The sequence below is a fragment of the Blennius ocellaris genome (assembly GCF_963422515.1).
Source record: "Blennius ocellaris genome assembly, chromosome: 13".
Classification (NCBI taxonomy): Eukaryota; Metazoa; Chordata; class Actinopteri; order Blenniiformes; family Blenniidae; genus Blennius; species Blennius ocellaris.
In genome coordinates, this window is record NC_137662.1 from 5,340,795 (window position 1) to 5,362,580 (window position 21,786).

Below are 21,786 nucleotides of genomic sequence, written 5' to 3' on the forward strand. Positions count from 1 at the left end.
AGAGAGAGACAGAGAGAGAGACAGAGAGAGAGAGAGAGAGAGAGACCGAGAGAGAGAGAAGAGAGAGAGACAGAGAGCGAGAGAGACGAGAGAGACAGAGAGACGAGAGACAGAGAGACAGGAGAGAGATGAGAGAGAGAGAGAGAGCGTGCAAAGGCTCCATTTCAGCTCCTTCATGGTGAGTGTCGATCAGGCGCGGTCGGTGTGTTTTTTTCGGTCATGCTGTAATCAAAGATGGGAGCAAACACATCGCAGGCGCATGAAAGGCAAACCCAACAGTTTTCCCACTGACACACCCTCACACACACACACACACACACATCCTCATTTTAGAGCCTTTCATTCTGGTTTACACAAACAAAATCAAACCACAAAGCACACGACGAAGCTGCCCGGTAAACTTCCCGATTCCCACAGCGACCAAAAGACAGGCTTTGGTTGGTGGAAGATGAAACTCAAACTGTGTGACCCTACAGGAGACACATCCACAGAGGAAGGGAATTCCTCCTGTCGTATCACGTTTCACAAGTGCATTTGATGTCACTCGTACATCTTGTCTTTGAGGTAGTTAGTGATGTTGTGTTACTCATTCATCTGTGAGAACTAAGTGATGCTACAAGGTTGAAAAGAAAGCTAAGAGAAGTTACTCTAGAGGAGATTGTGAAGGCGGCTGGATGGTGACGGGGGGGGGGGGGGGGGGGGGGGGGGGGTTGGCGAATCGATTACTAGGACAAAATCATAAGGACGAGCCACTGATGTGACCAGACGCGGCAGAAGGGGTACGGTGACAAATCTAAAGCTGGATTATTGAGTGGACATCTCGGCGCACTTTCAAGCGCTCCGTCACAATAATGATTACAGCATCTGTGGTTTGAAACCCGAGTGGTCGCACCGTCACCACCCCGCACTGCAGCCATCTCGCCATCAGTGGCCGCTCCTTCTTTTGTTTCTCCTAGCGTGACAACATAAAGAGGGAGAGGAGGCGGAGGAAGTCTATCGTGGCGGCTAGCGGAGGTCTTACACATGGAGCGCCGGTAGATGGCCTTGTCTTTGTCTTTGTCCTTGGATCTGTTCCTCATGAAAGGCAACCTTTTAATAGCTGCCAGAGCGCAGCCAAAGACAGGCGGTCGGACAGAGAGGCGGACAGGAGGGGAGAGAGGGTGGCAGAATCAGCCCAAGAGAGGCGGAGGGAAAGAAAAATCAAGAGGGAGGGAAAAAAAAAAAGAGGGCAGAACAGAGGGGATGTGGTTAACGTTGTCACAGACAAAACCAGGGGAGAGATGCAGAGACAGCTGAGCCCGTGGACACAACTGGACCACAAACAAGTCAAGGCAACACAGGATTTTTAAGAAAGGTAGTTCAAATCAGTTCAAAGCCTGCTCTGCGCATTAAATCTACAAACAAACAAACAAAAACCCCACTCAAGTCCTATTTGAATGGACTGCAAAGCCTCCAACTGGCTTCACTTTTAAACCTGAATGTACTGGAGGGCAGACTTTCACACACAAAAACACGCGACGTTACATGAAGACAGATACGCACCTCCACACATTCATCCACCACACGGCCAGAGACAAGTCACACAAACGTCCCTGCGTTAATGGTTCTGACGCTACGTTACGAACTGATTTGGAAGCATTACACCACGACGACACAAAGTCACAACAACGAGATGAGAGAGAGACGACGGGGCGTATTAAAGGGTGCAATCAGGAGAGTGAAGAGAGGGAAAGTTTAAAAAATCAGGGTAAACTTCAGAACTTATTGTCTGAAAAAAAAAAAAAACTATTGTATGGAAGAACTGCTTCTAATATATCTTTGTTGTTCCTATTATACAATACATGTAAAATTTTCTGTATGGTATTGAAATATGGGTGTCTTAATATAAACAAACTATATAAATATTTGGAGAGGAAAAAAAAACAAAAACTCTAGTGACCAACCTGGAAATGAGCGCCGAAATCATTGCACCTTTTAATATCTACGATGCTATGATAGAGGGCGTTTCTGTTGTATTTACAGATGAACTGCACAGATCAGAAGGTTTAACGAGTCCATTTCTTCAGAGCCAATTCAGAACCTTCGACATGTTAGAAGAAATTCATGATAAAAACTAACTTTAACATCAGTGTTTTCCGATATTTGAGCCACATGGGATGCACTGGATTCAATGTGCAACCTGATCATTTCCAAACGACTTACAATTGTTTATTAAAAAGTTCATATTTAAGTCCATACATCGAGACCAGGGGCGTAAAACAGTTTTCAGAAAACACCAAAAACTTTACCTTCACCTTGTTCCCTTTTTTTATGATGTTTTACTGCACTCTTTATTACATGTTATCTGACTGAAAACATGGCATCAGACGTAATAAGTTACTTTTCCATACTTTAAGTAAAACTGACATTTCGATATTGTGCACCTTAATTACACATTGATGATGAAGTGATGAAAATCTAATGTAGATATAATCAGGAACTTAAAAAAATATTTTCTTTAAGTCAATGCCATTTTTATCACAAAATATTTGTAAAAATGCTTGAAATTTTTCAGTTTTACCTTGTGAATTTAGAATCATTTAAAAAAAAATTATTACATTTTGCTTTGATTATTTTTATTTTGTGTGTGTTTAAATACATTTTTGGGAGATTCGAGATTATTTTCCCAAGATGGAGAGTCGACCTTATGATGCTGCGCAGCTCCGCCAGAACTTCTACCACAGCTGAGTGACACGGACAATGGACTCACGAAAACATGCCGTGAGAGACGCCACGGTCGGTTCATAAACCCCGCCCTCCCACCCCGTCCACGGCATACCATTGGAGGAGCCCTGCCCGGGGGCATTGGACTGCTGCCCTCTCCTCCCTTTGCAGAGAGAAGAGATAAAGAAGCACAGGAGCAGTTAGGGCAGGAAAAACACCCTTCCAACCACCCAGGCTTACAAACCCACACATTCACGCGCACTAAGCGGCGCTTTTCTGCCTTTCTGGAAACAAGAAGCGCGTCAGTGTCAGCTTGTAACGTTCACTCATTCTGCATTTGTGGCATTTTTCGTTTTGTACTCACTGCTGCTCCTCTTGTGCGTCAGTGTGTCGTCCAGAGAGTTGGAGCCGGAGCCCACGGAGGAGCTGTCCTGGCTGTCCACCGGGAATATCAGGAAGCCGTCGCCAGACTCCGAGCGAGACGGAGTCAGCGTGAGAGATCGCATCCTCTCTCGGCTCTTTGGCTTGATGAGCTTCTTCATCTTCAATGTGATCCAGTTGCCACGCCTAGAAAGAGAGACGAGACAAAGATCGGGATAAACAAAAAAAGCCATTAACCGAACTGAGGTTTCAGGAAAAAGGAAAAAAAAATGTGAAAGCTAGAATTCATTTCAGTTTCCTCATTTGTTTACTTTCCTGAAAGGCTTCATTTCAGTTTGTAAATGGTCCCCGAGATGAAACTCGAGGAAGAAATCCTGCAGTATACAGCTGTTTAATGCTGTGCACACCATAAATATTTTATGCCTTCCTTCCTGAGGCGGTAATGTTTTCCCATCCCAGAGACAACACCACAAGCAAATTGAATTTGTCCACTTATGAGACATGATGCTTTAATCTTTGTTGCTGTTGATCATCTTTTTAACCAACATGACGATTTCAAGTCATCTTCATACCTGCGTGGAGGTGAAGGGTCGTAGAACTTGTACTGATCCATGATCTTCTCCTCCAGCTTCTCCTTCTGTCTCCTCAGCTCATTCAGCTTGTCTCTGAGCAGCGACGAAAAGAACAGATGCAACAAAGTCATACACATTTGCATGAAAATACAATTAAAGCATATATACACTTATAAATGAATAAATCTGAGGAGGTGGTTACATGTATTGTCTTTGTTCTACGTGGAACAGGTCCTTGCTCTCCATGGTCTGCTCCAGTAGGGTCCGGTTCTGCAGCATCAGGGTCTGGATCTGGTCCAGCAGGTGACGGTTCTCCTCCTCCAGGTTTCCTTTCAGCTGGCTTAACAGCTAATACACACACACACACACACACACGCACACACACAAATACCAGCTAAAACAACATGCATTTCAAAAAAGAAATTAGCTGAAAAGCTTTGATTTTTCTGGTTGTGTTAAACATTCTTTGAGGTACTCAACTACTATAGTTGCAAATTGACCAGAACATGAACACTTTTTTTTAATCATGTGCATCTTCATATTACGGAACATTTTGATCAAAAAATGGTGAAAAGTGTCTGCAAAGTTCTATTTTCTTAGCAACTAGGTGCATGTTCTAGAATGAGTTGTGACATTTCCACGGACCTCGCACTGGTTGGTGAGTTTGGTGGAGGTGATGTCCAGCTGCTGGTACTGCTCCTTCAGTTTGGAGAACTCGGCCTCCAGCTTGGTCTGATCCAGCTTCGCATTGTTCAACTGGCTCTTTATGTTTTTATGGTCCAGCTGGAGGTTCTCGTTGTCCTTCAGAAGCTGACGATATGTCGTGTTCAGTCTGCGGAGACAAAGACACTCGACACTCGATACCCAGATACTGGATGTTTTTACATCTATAGAAAGATCAGGTATCACTTCATTAAATGATCGAAGACTTAATGCAGATGTCCTCAAAATAAGCTGGGAAAAGACAAAAGAATACACGTGTACGGTGGCCGGACCTATCGTTTTCCTCCTTCAGCAGCTTGCACTGATCGGCTGTAGCGACGTGGGTCTGGTTCTCCAGTGCCATCTTCTCCTGCTGCTCCTTCAGATTCTTCTCCAGCTCCTCCAGTTCGCCCTTCCTCTGCATCAGCTGCTTATACCTGCGTGCAAAACCACAAGTTGTACCCCACGAAGGTTTGAGCATCGGGTCTCGAACCCTGCATGCATTTCAGCGCGACGCCTCACCTGTCCTCCAGGTCCCGGTGCTGCTGCTCCAGACTCTTGTGGGAGGTCTTCAGGCCGCCGTGCTTCCCGATCAGGGCCTCGTACTCCGCCGCCTGCCTCTCGTGCAGCGCCGCCAGCTTCTCATGGTCGCGGAGCAGCAGCTCGTAGGTGGACCGCAGCTCCTCTTTGTCCTTCAGCGCGCCCTCGCGCTCACCCTCCACGCTGCTCTGCTGGCTCTGCAGCTGGGCGTTCTGGGCCATGAGCGCCGCACTCCGCGAGCTCAGGGTGGAGTTCTCCACCTAAACCAGGAGATACATCAAGGTGGAGCTTGTTGGCCTTTGGGGGGCGATGTACATCCATCCACCCACGATTATACTTTGTTGTAATCTCTTTGTACTCAACTGCAGCAAGCAGTTTGGTTTTTTTATGTCTTTTATGGTCACGGCTGTCTCTTCCTCTCAAATTCATCTACAAACATGACATTTGTTTACTTTCATACATACACTTTGTGTCCCCATGCTTTCATTTTTTTTTCTGTTTACCTCCAGCACACCTGCCTGTGTGTGTGTCCTCAAATGCACATAACCCACTTCACACGGTGAGCAAACATACAGAAACGGTCACACAGAGCGTGAACAGCGACTGTCCAGTCAGTGTAAATCCCGCCACCCATAAGAAGGGTTTGAACCGCTGCCAAACAAGGAGGACAAGTCTAAATCCTCACCAGGGAGCTAAGCAGTCTGGCAGGCAACTGTACAAACACAGCAGGGCAATAGAGAGACTGTAGAACCTCGTGTGTAGTTTTTACCACTTTTACATTTTTTGTTAAATACACTAAAATTATTTTGATGCTTTAACCCCTTTCATAAAACCTTGTGTATTAGGAAAAACATAAAATCTGCACACTGGCATTTTGCCAGTTGATTCTTTACATTGATATGCAACAATTGTTCGTATATTTTAATCAACAAACATCTTGATCTGTAAATGAAGATCGTACTATATTATAAGGAATGTCTCTTTCCCCAACTTCAGCTCCATCGTGAAGTAATCAAAGACATCTAAAATGCTAATATTCAAAGTGAACATAATAAAGCAACATTGTGCTATTCTATTGCAAAGGATCACACACAGACTGTGTCGTGGACCCTGTGCTGGGATTTACCTGCAGCTTGGCGTTCTGCGTCTGCAGGCTGGTGTTGTTCTCCTGCAAGGAGGCGGTTTGTCTCTGCACGGCCACGATCTGAGCCTGCAGGTTGGAGCTTTGGGTTTCCAGCTGTTTGAGCTGACTTTTCAGGGCCACCTTCTCGGCCTGCAGCGTGGCATTCTGGGGAAGAAAACACATGTATTCAAGAGAAATACCAGACATAAATGCGCATCCTTGGAAGTGTTTGCTCAGAATTTGCAGAGGAAACATCCAAAATGCCCGAGGCTGCGTTGACTTACGTTTCTCTCCACCTCAATGAGCCTGTCTTTGACTTTCAGGAGTTCCCGGGTGGCTTCATGGCTCTCTTTCTCCCATTTGCTGGCAGCCGGAGGGTTCTCCCCTCCTCGTGGGGGTGAGCTCTGCACCATCCTCTCCTCCTCCTCTCTCTGACGTAGTGCCTCGTAGTTTTTCTTCACCTGACAGAGACAGACATGTCAAATCTATGTCCACTTTAATGACACTTTAGCGGCTGGAAACAGGATTCATTACCCCTCCCCCCCCACGTTTAAACTTTGGATTGGATGTTTTAGTAGGTTCAAAACACAACAACCTCCCGAAAGAGAGGCAGACATCCTCCACACCACCTCTCTCGCAGACTCCTGCCGCCTCATGAATAGATAAACTGCTGATAGAAGTGGAAGAGTGGTTGGATAAATAATGCAGCGGCCTTGAGAAGCCCTCGGTGTTTCTGGTGTTTTTTGACGGCAGGAGGGAGATTTTGGGAAGAGCTGCCGAGTTGATGTTGTGGTTGTTGGAGAGGTCAGCAGGGTGTTTCCATACCAGGTTTTTCTTTTATGTTTCACAGCTACACTGCGATTAACGCAACACATCTCAAACTGCGTTTATTATTCAGGAATTTGAAAACCTCCTTTAGAATTATGGTATCGGTTATTTCTCTTCATACCGTCTTCAGCTCCTGTCGAAGCTGCTGGTTGAGGTTGGAGGACTCCTGCAGTCTGGCCTCGAGCGCAGCGATTTTCTCCTCTTTAATCTCCAAAGACGATTTCAGAGTCGACTCCAGTTTGGTTTCCAGGAGCCTAAACCTAAAGATGATGGTTGGGTGAGTTGTGTGTGCAGTCAACATTGCAGAAATACATGAATGCAACACAGAGAGGGCCAACTACCTTCTTGACGAATAACGTCACAGACGGGAGGATAGTGGCTGAGAAATGTTCCCACAGGGACTTATAGCAACAGATTAATTTAAACCGCTGCACCTACTCTAAAATAGGCCACAGACCTGATTTATGTCCCAGTTGCAGTGATCACTTCTAGGTGTACATTACCTTTTGTATTTTCACACCGAGACATACACATACATGACGCATGCTTTTTATTTAAAAGTGAACGCTTTGTTAAAGCTCCATATGAGGGGCAGCATCTGTTCATCTTTAATAGTCAGAGCAGTAAAATTCACCAGGATAATAACTTACAAGAAGAGACAACTATAAAATATTTTTTTAATCTTCTTTAAGCACAAAGTATAAGAGCATTAAAGAGCCCCGTTTTATAACACAATTCAATCACATTGAATTGTGATTCAAATACATATTTAAAATTTTTAAAAATTTTAAATATATCTCAACGCTAATTTCATTAAAGTCTGAGTTCAAGTTACGTCTCCCGTGTGTTTAATTGTACCTGTCGTCCGAACTCTCGTCATGCAGGAGCCGCTCCTTGTTCAGGCCGATCTTCTCCAGCTCGTGGGTCAGTTTCTCCAGGTCGTTATTCATCTGCTGAGTGCGAAGTTTCTCACTCACGAGCTCCTAAAACAATGACACATTTTAGAGATTCACGTACAACAAATCCAAGTTAGGAAAATTTGCTTTCAGATTTATGGATCTATGGATCCAATAGGCCTGCCCACCTCTCGGAGGGTATTCAGAGTCTTCTTATCAATGCTGCCTTGTTTGACCAACTCCTTGTTCTCTCGCTCCAGATCTTTGACCCTCGTGCACGAGTCCCTAAAGAAGATCATCTCCTTGCCCATGGTCCGGTTCTCCTTCTCCAGAGATGAGATCCTCTGGTTGCCGTCGTCCAGTTTGGAGTCTCGGATCTCGGCCTGCTGCCTCAGACGCTTGTTTTCCTTCTCCAGGAGCTTCTTGTCCTTCTCCAGCTGGGAGCTTTCCTGCTCCAGAGACTTGTTCTGAGGTGAAACAGACACATGAAACACAACATGAACAGATTGAACTTCGAATCAATTGAATACATGCTGTGAAAAGCAAACTTGAAAATCACCTCCTGCTCCAGCTGCTCCAGCCGTTTACTGGAGATCTTGAGCTCCTCCAGGTTTCTCTGCAGGGTTTGATTTTCGGTTTCCACTTCCTGCAGCTCCACTTCCAGCTGCTGGATTTTCTTGCTGCTGTTCTCCAAAGCCTTCTGCAGACGCTGGTTCTCGGTGTCGAGGCCCTGGTAGCTCACCTGTGAAGAAAAAGAAGTGCAGTTTAGAAAATTAAAATCATCTACAAACTCGTCGTGCAGCTCCTGATATGATTGTATAGTCAATAGTGCCGATTAGAAACTACAGAATGCATGAAAAGGCTCTTCTCTCTCACCTCTAATCTCTCGGTCTTCTTGGAGGAGGCCTTCAGCAGCTCCATGCTACGCTTCATGTGGCTCCGCTCGCTCTCCAGCTCCCGGTTCTCAGCCTCCAGCTGAGCGGCCTTCACCCCGGCTGACCGGAGGCTCTCGGCCGAGCGCCGGAGCTCCAGGTTCTCCTGCTCCAGCTGGGCGTTCTCCTTCTCCAGAGCCTCCAGCTGGAAGGCCATGTTCTTCAGGTCGTCCAGCTTCTTTTTCAGATGACGGCCTTCCGCCTCCAGATCACAGTTCTCCTTCTCCAGAGACGACACCTGAGTACAATCAGCGGTGTCAACTTCAGGCCAACATTTCAAAATGAATGAAATGGATGTAATGACTTGCATAGATGTTTTAAGTCTTTTTGAATTAATGAAATACAACGTGTAATTAAATTAAAGTATTTTAAAATGGGTAATTTTCTTTTTAGTGGATCAGCTATTTGGAGAAATACCAACATTGCCATATGGAAGAGAAGGAGACATATGAAGTAAGGCCTATAAAAGACATCAGGAAAGAATAAGACTAGAAACCTTTTCACAGGTGATCCCCAAACTGGCAACTTTCTTCTGCAGACTCTCTTTGTCTCGTTCCAGTTTCTGCATGTGGATCTCCAGCTCCTCTGCTCGCTCTCCTTTCTCCTTCATCACTGCCAGCTCCTTACCTGCATTCGAAACAGTGAACACACGTCAACAAACATTCAAACAAGCACAAAACGATTGTGTCCATAGAAAAACAGTTTGAAGTGTGTATGTGTGTTTTTTTTTTAATCTTCCAAACTTCATTAGTTCGGTCTGTGGCCTTTGTGTTTTAAGTATTTTTCCAAAACACGCATCTAATAATTACAACAGTACAATTTAAAAGACAAGACCTTGACAATTGAATGTGTAACAGCAATAATAGCTCTGGTGATATTTTTCTGCACTGGGTGAACCTTGAAATGTCGCATTTCCTATTTTAGGGAAAGTTAAGCCACAATACAAATGGAACCATTACAAATAAAACATATTCATACCCTTTTATAAGTGTAATGTTTTGTGTTGAGCTTGTCGCACTTAAGCGGAGGTCAACAACTGTAATTGAACCGAGATGTACAGAAAAAGAATTCTTTATGTGAAAAAGACAAAACATGAAAGAGCCACTGACATTCAAATCTTTTTTTTCAGCCGACACCCAAAAAATGAACTGAGAAAAAAAATACTGAATTCCAAGCACGCTTATTACATTTCAGAATAGAATAGGGTCTATTAAACTCTTTTTTTCCCCTGTATGTGTTGCTATTCATACCCGTTCATGTGCACTGCCTTTTTTGCTATTCAAATGATGCTGCCTTGAAGATGGATGAATAGTCGGATTCTAATTCATGAGGTACGATTATGTCACACAGCGGCTGCTCTTGGCCAACCGATGAATCTAACCTGAGTAAATATACACTTTATAAAAATATTCAACCTTTTATAGGTGACCCAGTTTCTTTTTTTAAACCACATTTAAGTCCAACTCTGTCAGCTGCTCCCCTCAGGGATTTCTAAAGTGGATCTCCTGCTTCTCGTTGCACTAAACATCTCCTTCACTGCACCCATGAATCATCATCATCTTCTTCTCCGTGGAAACTCAATCTACAATATGCATAGTGAGAAGTAAAATAGTATGATTACTATGGTTTGCTGGAGGAATCCAGTCATTATTAAGAGCAGTATTTTAAAATTTTTATAGAAACCTATTACTTGCACATCACTGCTAAAATTTAAACATAACATTTCTTTATAATGTATAATTTCCATGACCTCCCCTTATCAGTACCAATAATTACATAATTAGAGAAGTTCATCAAGTATAAACACACAGTTGAGGACAAATGTGTGCAGTGAGTGCCACAAACCAGGAGAACTGATTATCGACAAGTCACTCACGCAGCTGCTTCCTTTCAAATTCCATCTTGTTGAGCTTGGCGGCTGTCTCGCAGATGGACTCGTGCAGAACTCTGTTCTCCTTCTCCACGTCCTTGACCCGGGCTTCGGCGCCCACCTGGCAGCGCTGACGCAGGGACGACACGGTCTGACCCAGGTGCTTGTTCTCCTGCTCCAGACCCTTCAGCTGGATGGAGAGCCAACATCAGAGTACATTCTCACACGGTTCACTCAACACAACGTCTTTGCTTATGGATGAACGAGTTAAAAGAGTAGGATTTTTGTTAAGTCCTGTCTATAAAGACCAATTGGCAAGTTGTTATTTTGTTTTAACACTTGGAAACCCTTATGAGGACTAAAAAAAACAAGTTTGTGTTGTGCATTACATGTTTTGATTGTCGCATTAGCGACATCTCATTGAGTTTACAATCAAGCGGATGGAGTTTCCCACAGTAATCTGTGAGCGTTGGTGTTTCTACCACTGCAGCTCATCAAGGCCGTCTTTTACAAATCACATGGTTAAACTAATCAAAGGTGTCACATTGGGTTGTAGAAGCTATAAATAAAATCCCCTGCAGACACAGCAGCGAGTGACTGAATCGTAGCTACAAGAATCTGTAGTCAATAAAACATTAGTGGGCGCTCCAGTGAAGAGGTTTTGGAGCCAAATGGAAATCAATTGCACAAAGATCGCTCTCCGAAAAGAAAACGCAGTAAATTAAATGGCTTAGTTGTGTCACGTTGTCTGAGCATCCAGAAGAGAGTCATTGATGGTTTTGTGGCAGAAGTAGCGTCATTAAAAAAAGGTTTGTTTGTCTCAAACGTTATCGAGTACCTTTACAATAGCTTTCTGAGATGACATCAGAAGGCTGAACTTTTATCTTCATTTCTAAATTGGTGTGGATACAAATTGGAAAAACTACTGAACTTTTTGAGCAAGTTGTTGTTTCAGCTATGAGCAAATACATCCATCTCTACTGATATGACGGGGAACGAGTATGACTTAAGAGTACTGGATTGGAGGAGATATCGATTAAGTTCTATTGATATAATCGAAATTGAACAAAACATTTATGAGCTTGCCATTTTTGTTAATGATTTTTGAGTGTCAGTGTTTCACCAAATGCTTGAGTGTAAACAGATCACGACTTGGAGATTATTGTAAATCAGTTTCACAGTATGGCATAGTATTTCTTTTTTATTAGGTTTTAACTCAATGAGGAAAGACTCCAAAGTGGATGATCAATTACAAATTTATGATAAATTAAAGACATTCCGTACAGAAAAGGACTAAACCACCAACAACCACTGGTACTGTCACTGGTCAGATAATCAGGATAGTGAGTCGTAGGTCACACCAGTTCTTCTATATATATATATTCAAGCTTTGAGATGCATGGTATTGTTGAATGGCATCTAAACCACTGAACCTGCCTGGTGCACAGAGCAGGCAGGTAAACTGCAGCCTGTGCACCATGCAAGCTAAAAACTAAAGGAGTAAGAGAACAACAGAACCGATAAGTTCACCGAGTGCATGTCAAACAAAGACAAAATGAAATTAACTTTATTGCTGGCTGCAACATGATTAAATCTTCTTGCCTGCATTTTCTTAAAGTGACAGCCTCTTATAAACCAAATCACGAAAAAGCTGCGACTACACCCTCGTAGCTTTGTGCGAGTGTTTGTACCTGTCTTTCAGAGTTTTCTCTGAGAGTTTCCAGAGTCTTCTCCAGTAAAGCTTTCTCCTTCATCAGGTCGGTACTGAGTGATTCAGCACTGCGGAGCGACTCCCTCTCCACCATCACTTCACCCTCCAGCTGCTCCAACTGCAAACAACATTAAGTTTTAATTTCAAGAATGGAAACTGGAAGGTTACCGACATATTTTTTTCTTATTAAATTCTGAGAGGAAAACATAACCAGGCTACTACACTAGATGTAGAAGCTACAAAAAAAATACAAATAAAGCTATTTTAACAAAAGTTTGACCAAAGTTAAAGTTAGAGAAAGTGTATGTGTAAGAAATTCAGTGTGAAAGTGGGAGGTTGTTTTTCCCCACTGTTATCAATAATATACTGAATATCAGATATGAATATGCTGGAAAAAAAACCCTCTCTGGTGAGACTGGTGGGCTTAATAATCTCCAACACAAACAAAGACAATGTCACCTCATTCTGTCACCACACACACAAAGAATGAAACTATCTCTGTGGTTGGAGTCTCTCAGTGGCTACATTCACATTTTAATGTGTTTTTGGCTCCAAACCTCAAATCACTCAGAAATAAATTCTCTCTCTGGATTTTCTCTTTGTGAGAGATGAGACCAGTTTCATGGCTTTTTATTCAGAGGGCAAAGAGAGAGGCTTATGCTTCTGAAAATAGCCGAGAGTTTTCTCTTAGCGAGGGGCGTTCGGGTGTCACACACGGGAAGAGAAAAGGCAATGTGGGGCTGCCTGGATTTACAGCTCTGCTTTCATTCGCCGATCCACCCCTCTATATTCCTTCTTCCCTCCTTTTATTCCTCACTGTCATTGTATGAAAAGGTCTAAAGCCAAGTGTTGGGGTGATATATAACAGAGGAGTGATGGGATAACATGCTAATCTTGGTGGCAGTGAGGCTGATGAGGAGCTACAAAGAGGACGGAAACGGAGATTATTAAGTTTTCAACCACAGTATAACTAGATTGTGACGCACTAACCACTGAAATCAAAACCCATTTAGTTGTTACTCCCGACAACTTTGTCCATGATTCATATCAGGGATGTTAAACATGGTTGATTCTGGGGGAAAACTGTGTCCATGCTGGAATTATAGGCTGGGCAAATATGGAAATTGTAATTCTGCTGATATGTTGTGGTTACATTTTCCATAACCTGAGTTTGCTGGCCACTGAGGTGGAGAAGACGACCACATGGGGCCAACGAACCACCGGCTGCCCATGTGTGATTTTCATTTGCTAACCAAAATCATTTCAGACGTGGTTTGTGACTTTAACAAATCCAAAAAATAAAAGCAAGAATAATTCGTTCTTTAAATTTCAGCATTTTTCCCGAACCACTACATCTCATTTTTATGGACATAGGGGTTTTGATATTATAAAAGCCGACTTTGAACCTGAACTGTGTAACACAGTAAGACTGAAATGCACATTTTTGGAAAGTGAAACCACGCAAATCGCTGAATATTTCATTTTGTCATTTAAATGTATATTATAGACTCGTCACGACAGGGAGATACAGGAAATATTTTACCTTGCTGTATGATGTATGATGACGCCAAAACATGTCAGCAAGGTAAAATATTTCCTGTATTTACCCGTCATTACAAAAGAGTCTATACAATACCATCATTATCCAGTCGCATATTTGTACCAAGATATTCTTATGTGAGGCCACGACACCACCAAACATGAACAAATTCCAGTCGAGCTTCACACTGACAATTAATTACTCCAACACATATTCCATTGCTTACTTTCTGGTTTAGTTTTTGGTTTTCCTGGTTGACTTTGGCCAGTTTTGCCACCACATCCTGACCAGCAGCTCCTCGGAGCTCCTCCACCGTCTTCAGCAGCGTCTGGTTGTCTTTCTCCAGTTTCAACAGGCGGCTGGAGGTCAGCTCGTTCACCTCCTCGCCCAGAGACTTCTGAGGGGCTGAGTCAACAAATTGTAGCATTTTATATCAATGCTTTAGCAAACTGTTCAAATTGATCAATTTAAGAAGGAAAAAAAACAACACACTGATCACTACAAGGCACCAATCATAACAGGTGGAGTTGGAACAAACCTTTAAAAACTGATGCACAGTGCAGCGTTACTTCAGAGGTTTTAAAGCTTTCCAGGTGCCAACTTAACAAACAAACCCCCACCCAACGTGTTTATCTAGATCCCTGGCGGGTTAAACCTCTTAACGGCCTTCACAGCCCAAACAACGGCTTATCTTTCAGAAGCCACTGAATATTAATTACAGGTCTCAACTAAGTACAAAGAAAAACCCAGTGGAGCGTGCAGCAGGTTGGCAGGTCAGGAGACGACCACCAAAGTGTCACGTGTCGGCCTGCCGTGGCTAAAAACACCGTCACCTTGTTTTCCTTTTACTCCTTGCATGGATTGTCCTCTTATTCTTACCTTCAGTCAGCTCTGGTGTCTTGGACAGCTGCTCCAGCTCCCAGCCAAGGTGAAGAGACTCATCCATGCTTTGTTTCTGGGCCATCTCAAGCACGAGGTTCTCCTCCAGAAGCTCCTCCATACGCTTACGGTCCAAGTCTCGCTCCTGGAGGAAGCCGCAAGAACGAAGCGCGCGTGTCAAGATAAAGGAAAATTAAACGCGTTGATTTTTGGGGGGTTTTCTCACTGCACTGCCTGCGCCGTCCTACCATCTCCAGGTCATGCATCTTGGATTTGAGCTGCAGATTCTCCTTCTCCAGAAGGTGCAGTTTGTCAGATCGAGTCCGGGTTGTGTCCAGCTGCTCCTCCAGCATGGTTTTAGTCTCCAGTAGAATCTGGTTGTCCTCCTTTAATTCCTAGAAATCAACAGACAAACCACAAGTTAAACAACAAATCAGAAACTTTGACTCTGTAAAGACTGTTGGTGTTCTATATCAAGTTATGTTGAATTATTGTCTTAAACTGGACTTTTCGGGTTTTTAAGTTCTTCAGAAGCAATGAGAACTTTCCCGATGAGAAGAACTTTGTACACTTTTTATAAAATACCTTGTGCTGCAGAAATTTTTTTTTATTTCACGATGAACTTTTCACCTTCTAATTATACATTTAATTTACATAAGGCTACAAATGCATCCATATAGTTGGTCCAACCTTTTAATACCAATATATGTTTTCACCTTAGTCGTAACTGAAAAACACTTAAAATGTCATTGATACTATTTGGTTGTATGAAACAATATATTTGCTTGTATGCACAGTCATTTAATTATGTCAATATTTACTACATGACAACACCCTTGTTGTGCTGTAAACTGGTATTGACACTGCCATTGGGATGTTTCTGGTAACCAGACCGACTATCCAGTCATCCTAAGGGCTTGTGTGCATGTAATTTAAAGTGGCCAGTTCCCTTCAAATACATGTTTATGGATTGTGTGAGGTAACCAGGGGACCTGGAGAAATGCAGTACATGCACAGAGAGAACATGCAAACTCAGAAGCCCATCCTGGGTATGTTCTCACTATGATGGGAGAGATATATGATCACTAAACTGTTGTGCAGCCCTCATAGTCAACGGTTTGCACCGATATCAAGACCAGCACAGAAATAACCCCTTGATTCGACAGTTCAACCGTGTTGAAAGGCGATCGTCGCAACAGTTTTCAGGTGTGTACCTCGACTCTGGCCTTGTAAAACTCGATGTCGTGAAGCCGCTCCTTGTAGCGGGTCAGCTCGCTCTCCAGCTTGTCCACGCGGATGGCTTTTTCTCGGAGTGCGTCCAGCTCGTCACGGTACGCCCGAGCCGACCGGGCGTCTGAGAGCAGCTGGTAGCTCTGTAACAGATTAGACATGCAAATAGGACATTATTAATATCTATTAACTAAAAAAAGTTTTATAATCAGAGATATTCATATGTAGTATAAATATATTTAGTCTTTATACGCGTCGGTGTTCACCGAGTACTTTAACTTGTGTGGCAAGTAGATTATCTATGAATGACTAACAACTTAAGTCAGGTGTTACATAAAAGAGATGAAGGACAGAACAAACTCTGTTCACTATCAGTTCTCACAAGCACATATCCACACACACACACATTAAGAACATCCTACAACCCTGAACTCATGCACCTCATGTACACCGGCCAGATTGCAACCTACTCCAAATCAAAAGCCAAGTGAGGCTGCTGCAGGACTAAAGATAGCTCTAATAGCCCCTAATGAGCTAAGTCACCAGCGAGCTGATTAAAGCCTGGCAGCTCTGCAGAAACAAAGAGCGTAGAGTGAGGCGGGGGGGGAGCAGGTGGAGGGCGGAGATGAAGTTAAGTGAGGGTTTGTTTGGCGACTGGTGACTTTACCTCCTGCTGGAGCCTCTTCAGCTCCACCTCCATGTTCTCCAGCTCCTGTCTGGTGTCCAGAAGCTGCTCACTCTTCTCCTCCCTGGAAAAAGGAGAAAGGAGTTAAAGAATGGAAGACACTTTAATGTTGGATGGAGGCAGTTTGGGCCTTCGGGACTGTGACAGTCTGAATTGTAGGGTATTTTTCAGTGTGTTAAGAGAACTATTCTAAATGGGTCAAATCCACGACAGCCCCGGGGCAAGACTTTATGGGGATTTAACAGTGCAAATGAACTGTCATGTGTTCCTGTGACTCTCTGAAAACTCTTTTCTACCACTTGTGTACATGTGCAGAGTGCACCTCAGGCAAGATGAAACAAATTGGTGCACCAAGTTTCCAAAATCCCTCTTTTATCAACACTGAAAGGATGAAGAACAAATATTAAAATCCAGTTCAGGATCGGAGGTTGGGATATAGACAGTTTTGCCGACGTGCTCCTCAACATATATAGTTTCTAAACACCAATGCCAGTTCAGGAATAAAAATTGTTAGAAAGTAATTAGAAGCTTAATAGCTATGATTAAGCTTAAAAAAAATGTAAGTTACCCTTACACATTTAGCTTTTGTATGACACCGATATACAGATACATACCATGAATAAAAAAATAAACTGAATCAAACTAGTAGAAAGATGATGAATCGATGATATCACACATCTCTACTGCAAACTATTATTTTGGAGCAATGCTAGCGTCGATCTAATTTGCAAAAGACATTTTTTTTTTCTTATTTCTTTGCATTTAACAGTGGTTAAGAGTTGAGGTGGATTATGGAGGCCCATGCTTTAATGTTCGATTGATTCGTCATTGCACGTGTACAGAGACATTTTGGTGGCATTTTATAAACACAGGGTGACGCATAAACAGATTTCTTTCTGCGCATTTGTCATCGTCGTTCATACAATCTGAATCAATGAAAATAGTCATTCAGAGAATATTTAAATCCTCAGGGTTCATTTGCATCAAAGAGCAGCAAGAAAACTATTTTCTGTGACCCTGCACGAGTGATCAGCATAAAGGTCCACTCTAAAAATCTTTTTTTTAAGGATACGTGCCAGCATGTCTATCAGAGTATCAACAAGGACATTGCTATAGGGCTGTTTCCATTTCAAAGCTTCCAGTTTGATCACTTGACCACTCTTCCCACACATACAAAAAAAAAAGAAAAAAGTTACATTTGTCCAGAATTTGTCTGTTAGTTTGAAGGCTATGTCAAAATTTTGACATATATGAGTAGATTATAGCCGTTCTTCATTTCTAGGACAAGTTATATTGCACGGTTGGAGCAATACATTTTCAAAACAATCATCCCATCCAACTATCATTAGTCCCAGCTGACGTATTTGTTTTTGTTTTTTTTCAAAGAGCACTGACACAATAATAAATCAGATGATGACTTGTTTTTTTTGACATGAAACTTCAACAAGCCACACATTGATTTGAAAACATCAGTGAACCTACTAACCCAGTTAAGTAAAAATGGGCTTTTGTATGCGTGCTGTGTATGAGCTCTGCTGGTCAGGACACAGTATCTTGACTGTGTCTTGGCCTGGATTTGTCTGCAGATAAACAAACTCATTCAGTTGGGCATTACACACAGAAGCAAACGGTCACAAACAGCTGATGATGAGACAGCACCCCGTGACTACAGCAGGGGTGAGAATGTACAAATCTCCCCCTGAGGCTCAAACCAACTGCTCGTCCTGGATTTTACTCTGCAGAAACAAGACGGACAGATAAAAGGAAATCAAGTGACACATCTGGTAGTATAGAGTTACTATTGTGCTTTAGGTAGTGAGTTTTTCTTAATAAATAATGGCTTGCTCGGGCAGTGTGACATTAGCTGCGTGTGTGTGTGTGTTAGTGATGCTACAGACAAGGGAAATGTGTCACACTGCTTCGAAAGAAAACCACTGCATTCCTGGGATGCCGATTGTGTGTTTGCATGTATTTGCATGAAACTGCTCCACTGAACATCTGATGGCCTATTTGATTGCAGCTCTCTGGAGGCTCTGCGTGCATCTCAATGACAAACGGCAGCAGGCCATGATTGTAGCCGGGGTTTTTTTTGTGGGGGGGTTTTTTGTGTGCATTTCCTCATTCCCCTCTCAGACAGTCAGTATTCGGACAGAACGTTCTCCCAGCGGTTTGTGTTTCATTGCTTCTTCTCCTCCTCCCAAATCACAAACACCTGTCATTTCTAGCGTGGCTGATTAGGTCTGGGCTCGCAGTATGGCTGCAGCTGGCTGGGATGCTTACATGAATGCTTTGACAATGCAAGTGCATCTGTGCAGGAAGAGACTTGTATGAGACGTGTATTATCTGGTATGTCTGAAAAGCTGAGAAACAAGAACAATTCTTGGTGTTATAAACATGCGGCGCATTGGTTTCCTAAAACAAGCAGTTTGAATGCCCAAAAGCTGTTGTGAGCTCATCAAATGAAAAAATAAAAAAATAAAAAAGTATTTCAAAACCAGAGCATTCAATCAAGTAAGTAGTTGTTTTTTTCTGGGGGAAATTGGAAAGTTGTATAACTCAAGCCCAAAGATGTCTGATTCCACAGCTGCTGTTGAAATTTTTTTTTTTAATAAAAAGCTCAGAATGGAAAAATGGACCTGATTTATATAGAAGTGAGAGATTGGGAAGCTTTGGAAAGTCTTGAAATATTACTGCATTTAAAAAACTATGTCCATTGTTTTATATTCATTTTATACAAATACATTGTTATTTACATTTATTTTACACATTTTATTTGTGCCAATTTGAGCTTCTTGATCAGGAATATCAAACACATTTTAGTTAAGGGGTCACACACAGCCCGATTTCATCTCGAGTGCGCCAGACTAGTAGTGTGATAATAACCTTTAAATTTAAACTTGAAAGGTTTTCTTTGTTGTGGCACCGAGTACAACTGTATGTTTTTGAAAACGTTTCAGAATTAGTCCCGAAAATAACTACAATCTCAACATAAAGCCAATTTTAATGAAACCTTCTGGCACAGTGAAATGTCCCAAAAAATATTGAAATGTTGTGTTTTTGACGACATATGCTGGTAGATGCTGAACGATAAAATGACAGGTAGGAAGAATTTTATTCGTTTCTAATGAAACTAAAATAAATATATGAAATGCTCTCTGGTTTTTGGGTTGCATGTGTGGAAACCTTCCTGTATGAATAAATCATCATATGCAATCCCTTCATCCTCCAGGGAAATAATCTGGTGGATGACAGATTATTTGATACTATGGAGGACTGTTTAATAAACCATAAGGGACTGTTGTACGTCTTTCTCCAAGTCATCAAGCCTATGAGCTTCTTTGTGATTCTGTTTTTTCACAACATGTTAAATTGACGCTCAGCTTCTTGTTTGCACCGTGGGGGGTCTTTCCAGAGGGGGGCAGCTGCACTGCACTGTTGTCTAGTTTTTTTGTAAACACATTTCAATGAGAAGTGACTTTGTGACTTTCAAAGGACGTTATCAGACTCGCGTTTCCTGTGGAAGTAAAAAAAATTTTCCAGGGCATTTCTGCTTCTCACTTCAGTGAGTAGTTAGCCGCAGCAGTGGTTACTATAATGATTTACAGGCATTAAATGAGTAACAGCTGCTTGACACCAAACCCAGAGGGGCTTTGTATGCATAAGGGGCATAGTGGTGTTTGATTGTGTGAAGGCTTTTATGCATAATTTTTAAACTCTGACCTTATAACACAACTAAATGTTTTATGGCCCTGTTTTAGTTCTCTTCTGCTCCTTTAAAGTTTTCATAACGGTCTAAATTGATATTTTATATTCATACATCATCACTAAAGCCATTAGGAACAAGTTGAAGAGGAGCACAACTGAAAGCAGCTCAAAATGTAAGTTTTAAAGACAAACTCTGTGAGAAGGAACCGAATGTGGAACAAACAGGAGTGGAAAGCCAAGCGGCAGAAACTTCCACTCAAACATTAACAAACAAACCACTTGGGGGGGGGGGGTGCTGGACGGTGGTGGAGTTATGTGAACCATATACCCCCTGGCTGCCACCCCCCCTCTGCCTCAGGAACACAAGACCACACAGTAGTGACACAGATCCACATTTGCATGCAGACACAGTATCTGTAATGTAAGCAGGGACAGAAAAGAAATAATCATGTGACCAGACAACATCACAGACCTGAAGGCCTTTTTGTCCCCCGTCCTGCTCATCACATGACAATAACTCTCTGGCACAGATGCCGCAGCAGCAAGTAAACAACACCGTGGCAACCAACAAACATCATAAGTCATTTTCTTCATCTTCTATAGCTTTCTTTGAGAAATGGCCACGATGTCGGTCAGAGAAGCAGAGGGGAGACGTCTGCTCTGACTGATGTCGGCTTTTCAACACAACAAACCACAATTAATTAGTTCGGGGTCACTCGCAGTGAGAAGCCATCCATCCTTTTCATGCCACCGAGCTTAAAACTATTCCGAGTTAAACAAGCGATTGTTAAAGAGCCGTAATTGGCTTTCAGTCCGGCCTCAATCAGATCATTGTCTTTCCACGAGAGGAAAACATGGGGATGAAGGTTGAAGCTTTCACCAAGCAAATCCTCACAGACAACAAAATAAACCTTTTACAGATAAATAAATACCTTTAGAAGCCTCTGGGGGTAGAAACTGGAATTATTGCATTTTTTCCCCCCACTATTGTTTCTCCAACTTTCATCACATCAAACAATATTTACTGTTCGTCTGCCTCCTTTCAACAAATGTTTCTGTCTTGCTGTGTTTTCATCTTTTGCCAAAATGAAGAAAAATGTACAAACTCAAAGTTCAAAATGATTAGATAAGTACGATGATGAATTTTGCATAGGAACTCAATCTCAAGACTCTGATGTCTTCAACAGTATTTGAAACTACAACTCGGTTCAACTCTCAGAACCAAGACACCAGATGTGTTTACACCGTGACTTCAGGTTTTTTTTTAAACCACACTTGCAAATTAGTAATAGGTCTGTAAAATTTGTCAAAGAAAACAAATTAACTTACCTTAAAGCTCGTTTTAATATTTTTGGGATACATTTCTAAGGTGGCGTTTTGTGAAATGCAACTAAATAAAACGGACTCACTAAACTGCTATTGAGTATATAGGTCTAGATTTTAATCAATTTCTTGTTAGATGAATTATAATTTATAATTGATGTGATTT

General features: G+C 42.3%; 1 protein-coding gene across 4 annotated transcripts in view; it reads right to left on the reverse strand.

Annotated features, from left to right (window-relative positions):
- Positions 1-21,786, reverse strand: part of ccdc88ab (coiled-coil domain containing 88Ab) — a 73,800-nt gene that overhangs the window by 7,772 nt on the left and 44,242 nt on the right. For 2 of the 4 annotated variants that reach the window (XM_080507241.1, XM_080507238.1), the window contains exons 9-31: positions 16,575-16,656; positions 15,892-16,050; positions 14,926-15,072; positions 14,678-14,822; positions 14,025-14,203; positions 12,239-12,376; positions 10,554-10,737; positions 9,174-9,304; positions 8,622-8,915; positions 8,305-8,487; positions 7,934-8,212; positions 7,708-7,832; positions 6,971-7,109; positions 6,306-6,482; positions 6,025-6,186; positions 4,881-5,158; positions 4,652-4,795; positions 4,302-4,488; positions 3,859-4,004; positions 3,657-3,749; positions 3,068-3,270; positions 2,819-2,866; positions 1,022-1,099 (exon numbers count right to left, since the gene is read on the reverse strand). In XM_080507241.1, coding sequence (XP_080363367.1) covers positions 1,022-1,099; positions 2,819-2,866; positions 3,068-3,270; positions 3,657-3,749; positions 3,859-4,004; positions 4,302-4,488; positions 4,652-4,795; positions 4,881-5,158; positions 6,025-6,186; positions 6,306-6,482; positions 6,971-7,109; positions 7,708-7,832; positions 7,934-8,212; positions 8,305-8,487; positions 8,622-8,915; positions 9,174-9,304; positions 10,554-10,737; positions 12,239-12,376; positions 14,025-14,203; positions 14,678-14,822; positions 14,926-15,072; positions 15,892-16,050; positions 16,575-16,656 — 3,701 coding nt within the window. The remainder of the gene's footprint in view (positions 1-1,021; positions 1,100-2,818; positions 2,867-3,067; positions 3,271-3,656; positions 3,750-3,858; positions 4,005-4,301; positions 4,489-4,651; positions 4,796-4,880; positions 5,159-6,024; positions 6,187-6,305; positions 6,483-6,970; positions 7,110-7,707; positions 7,833-7,933; positions 8,213-8,304; positions 8,488-8,621; positions 8,916-9,173; positions 9,305-10,553; positions 10,738-12,238; positions 12,377-14,024; positions 14,204-14,677; positions 14,823-14,925; positions 15,073-15,891; positions 16,051-16,574; positions 16,657-21,786) is intronic. The other 2 variants (XM_080507239.1, XM_080507240.1) reach the window with 2 other exon arrangements.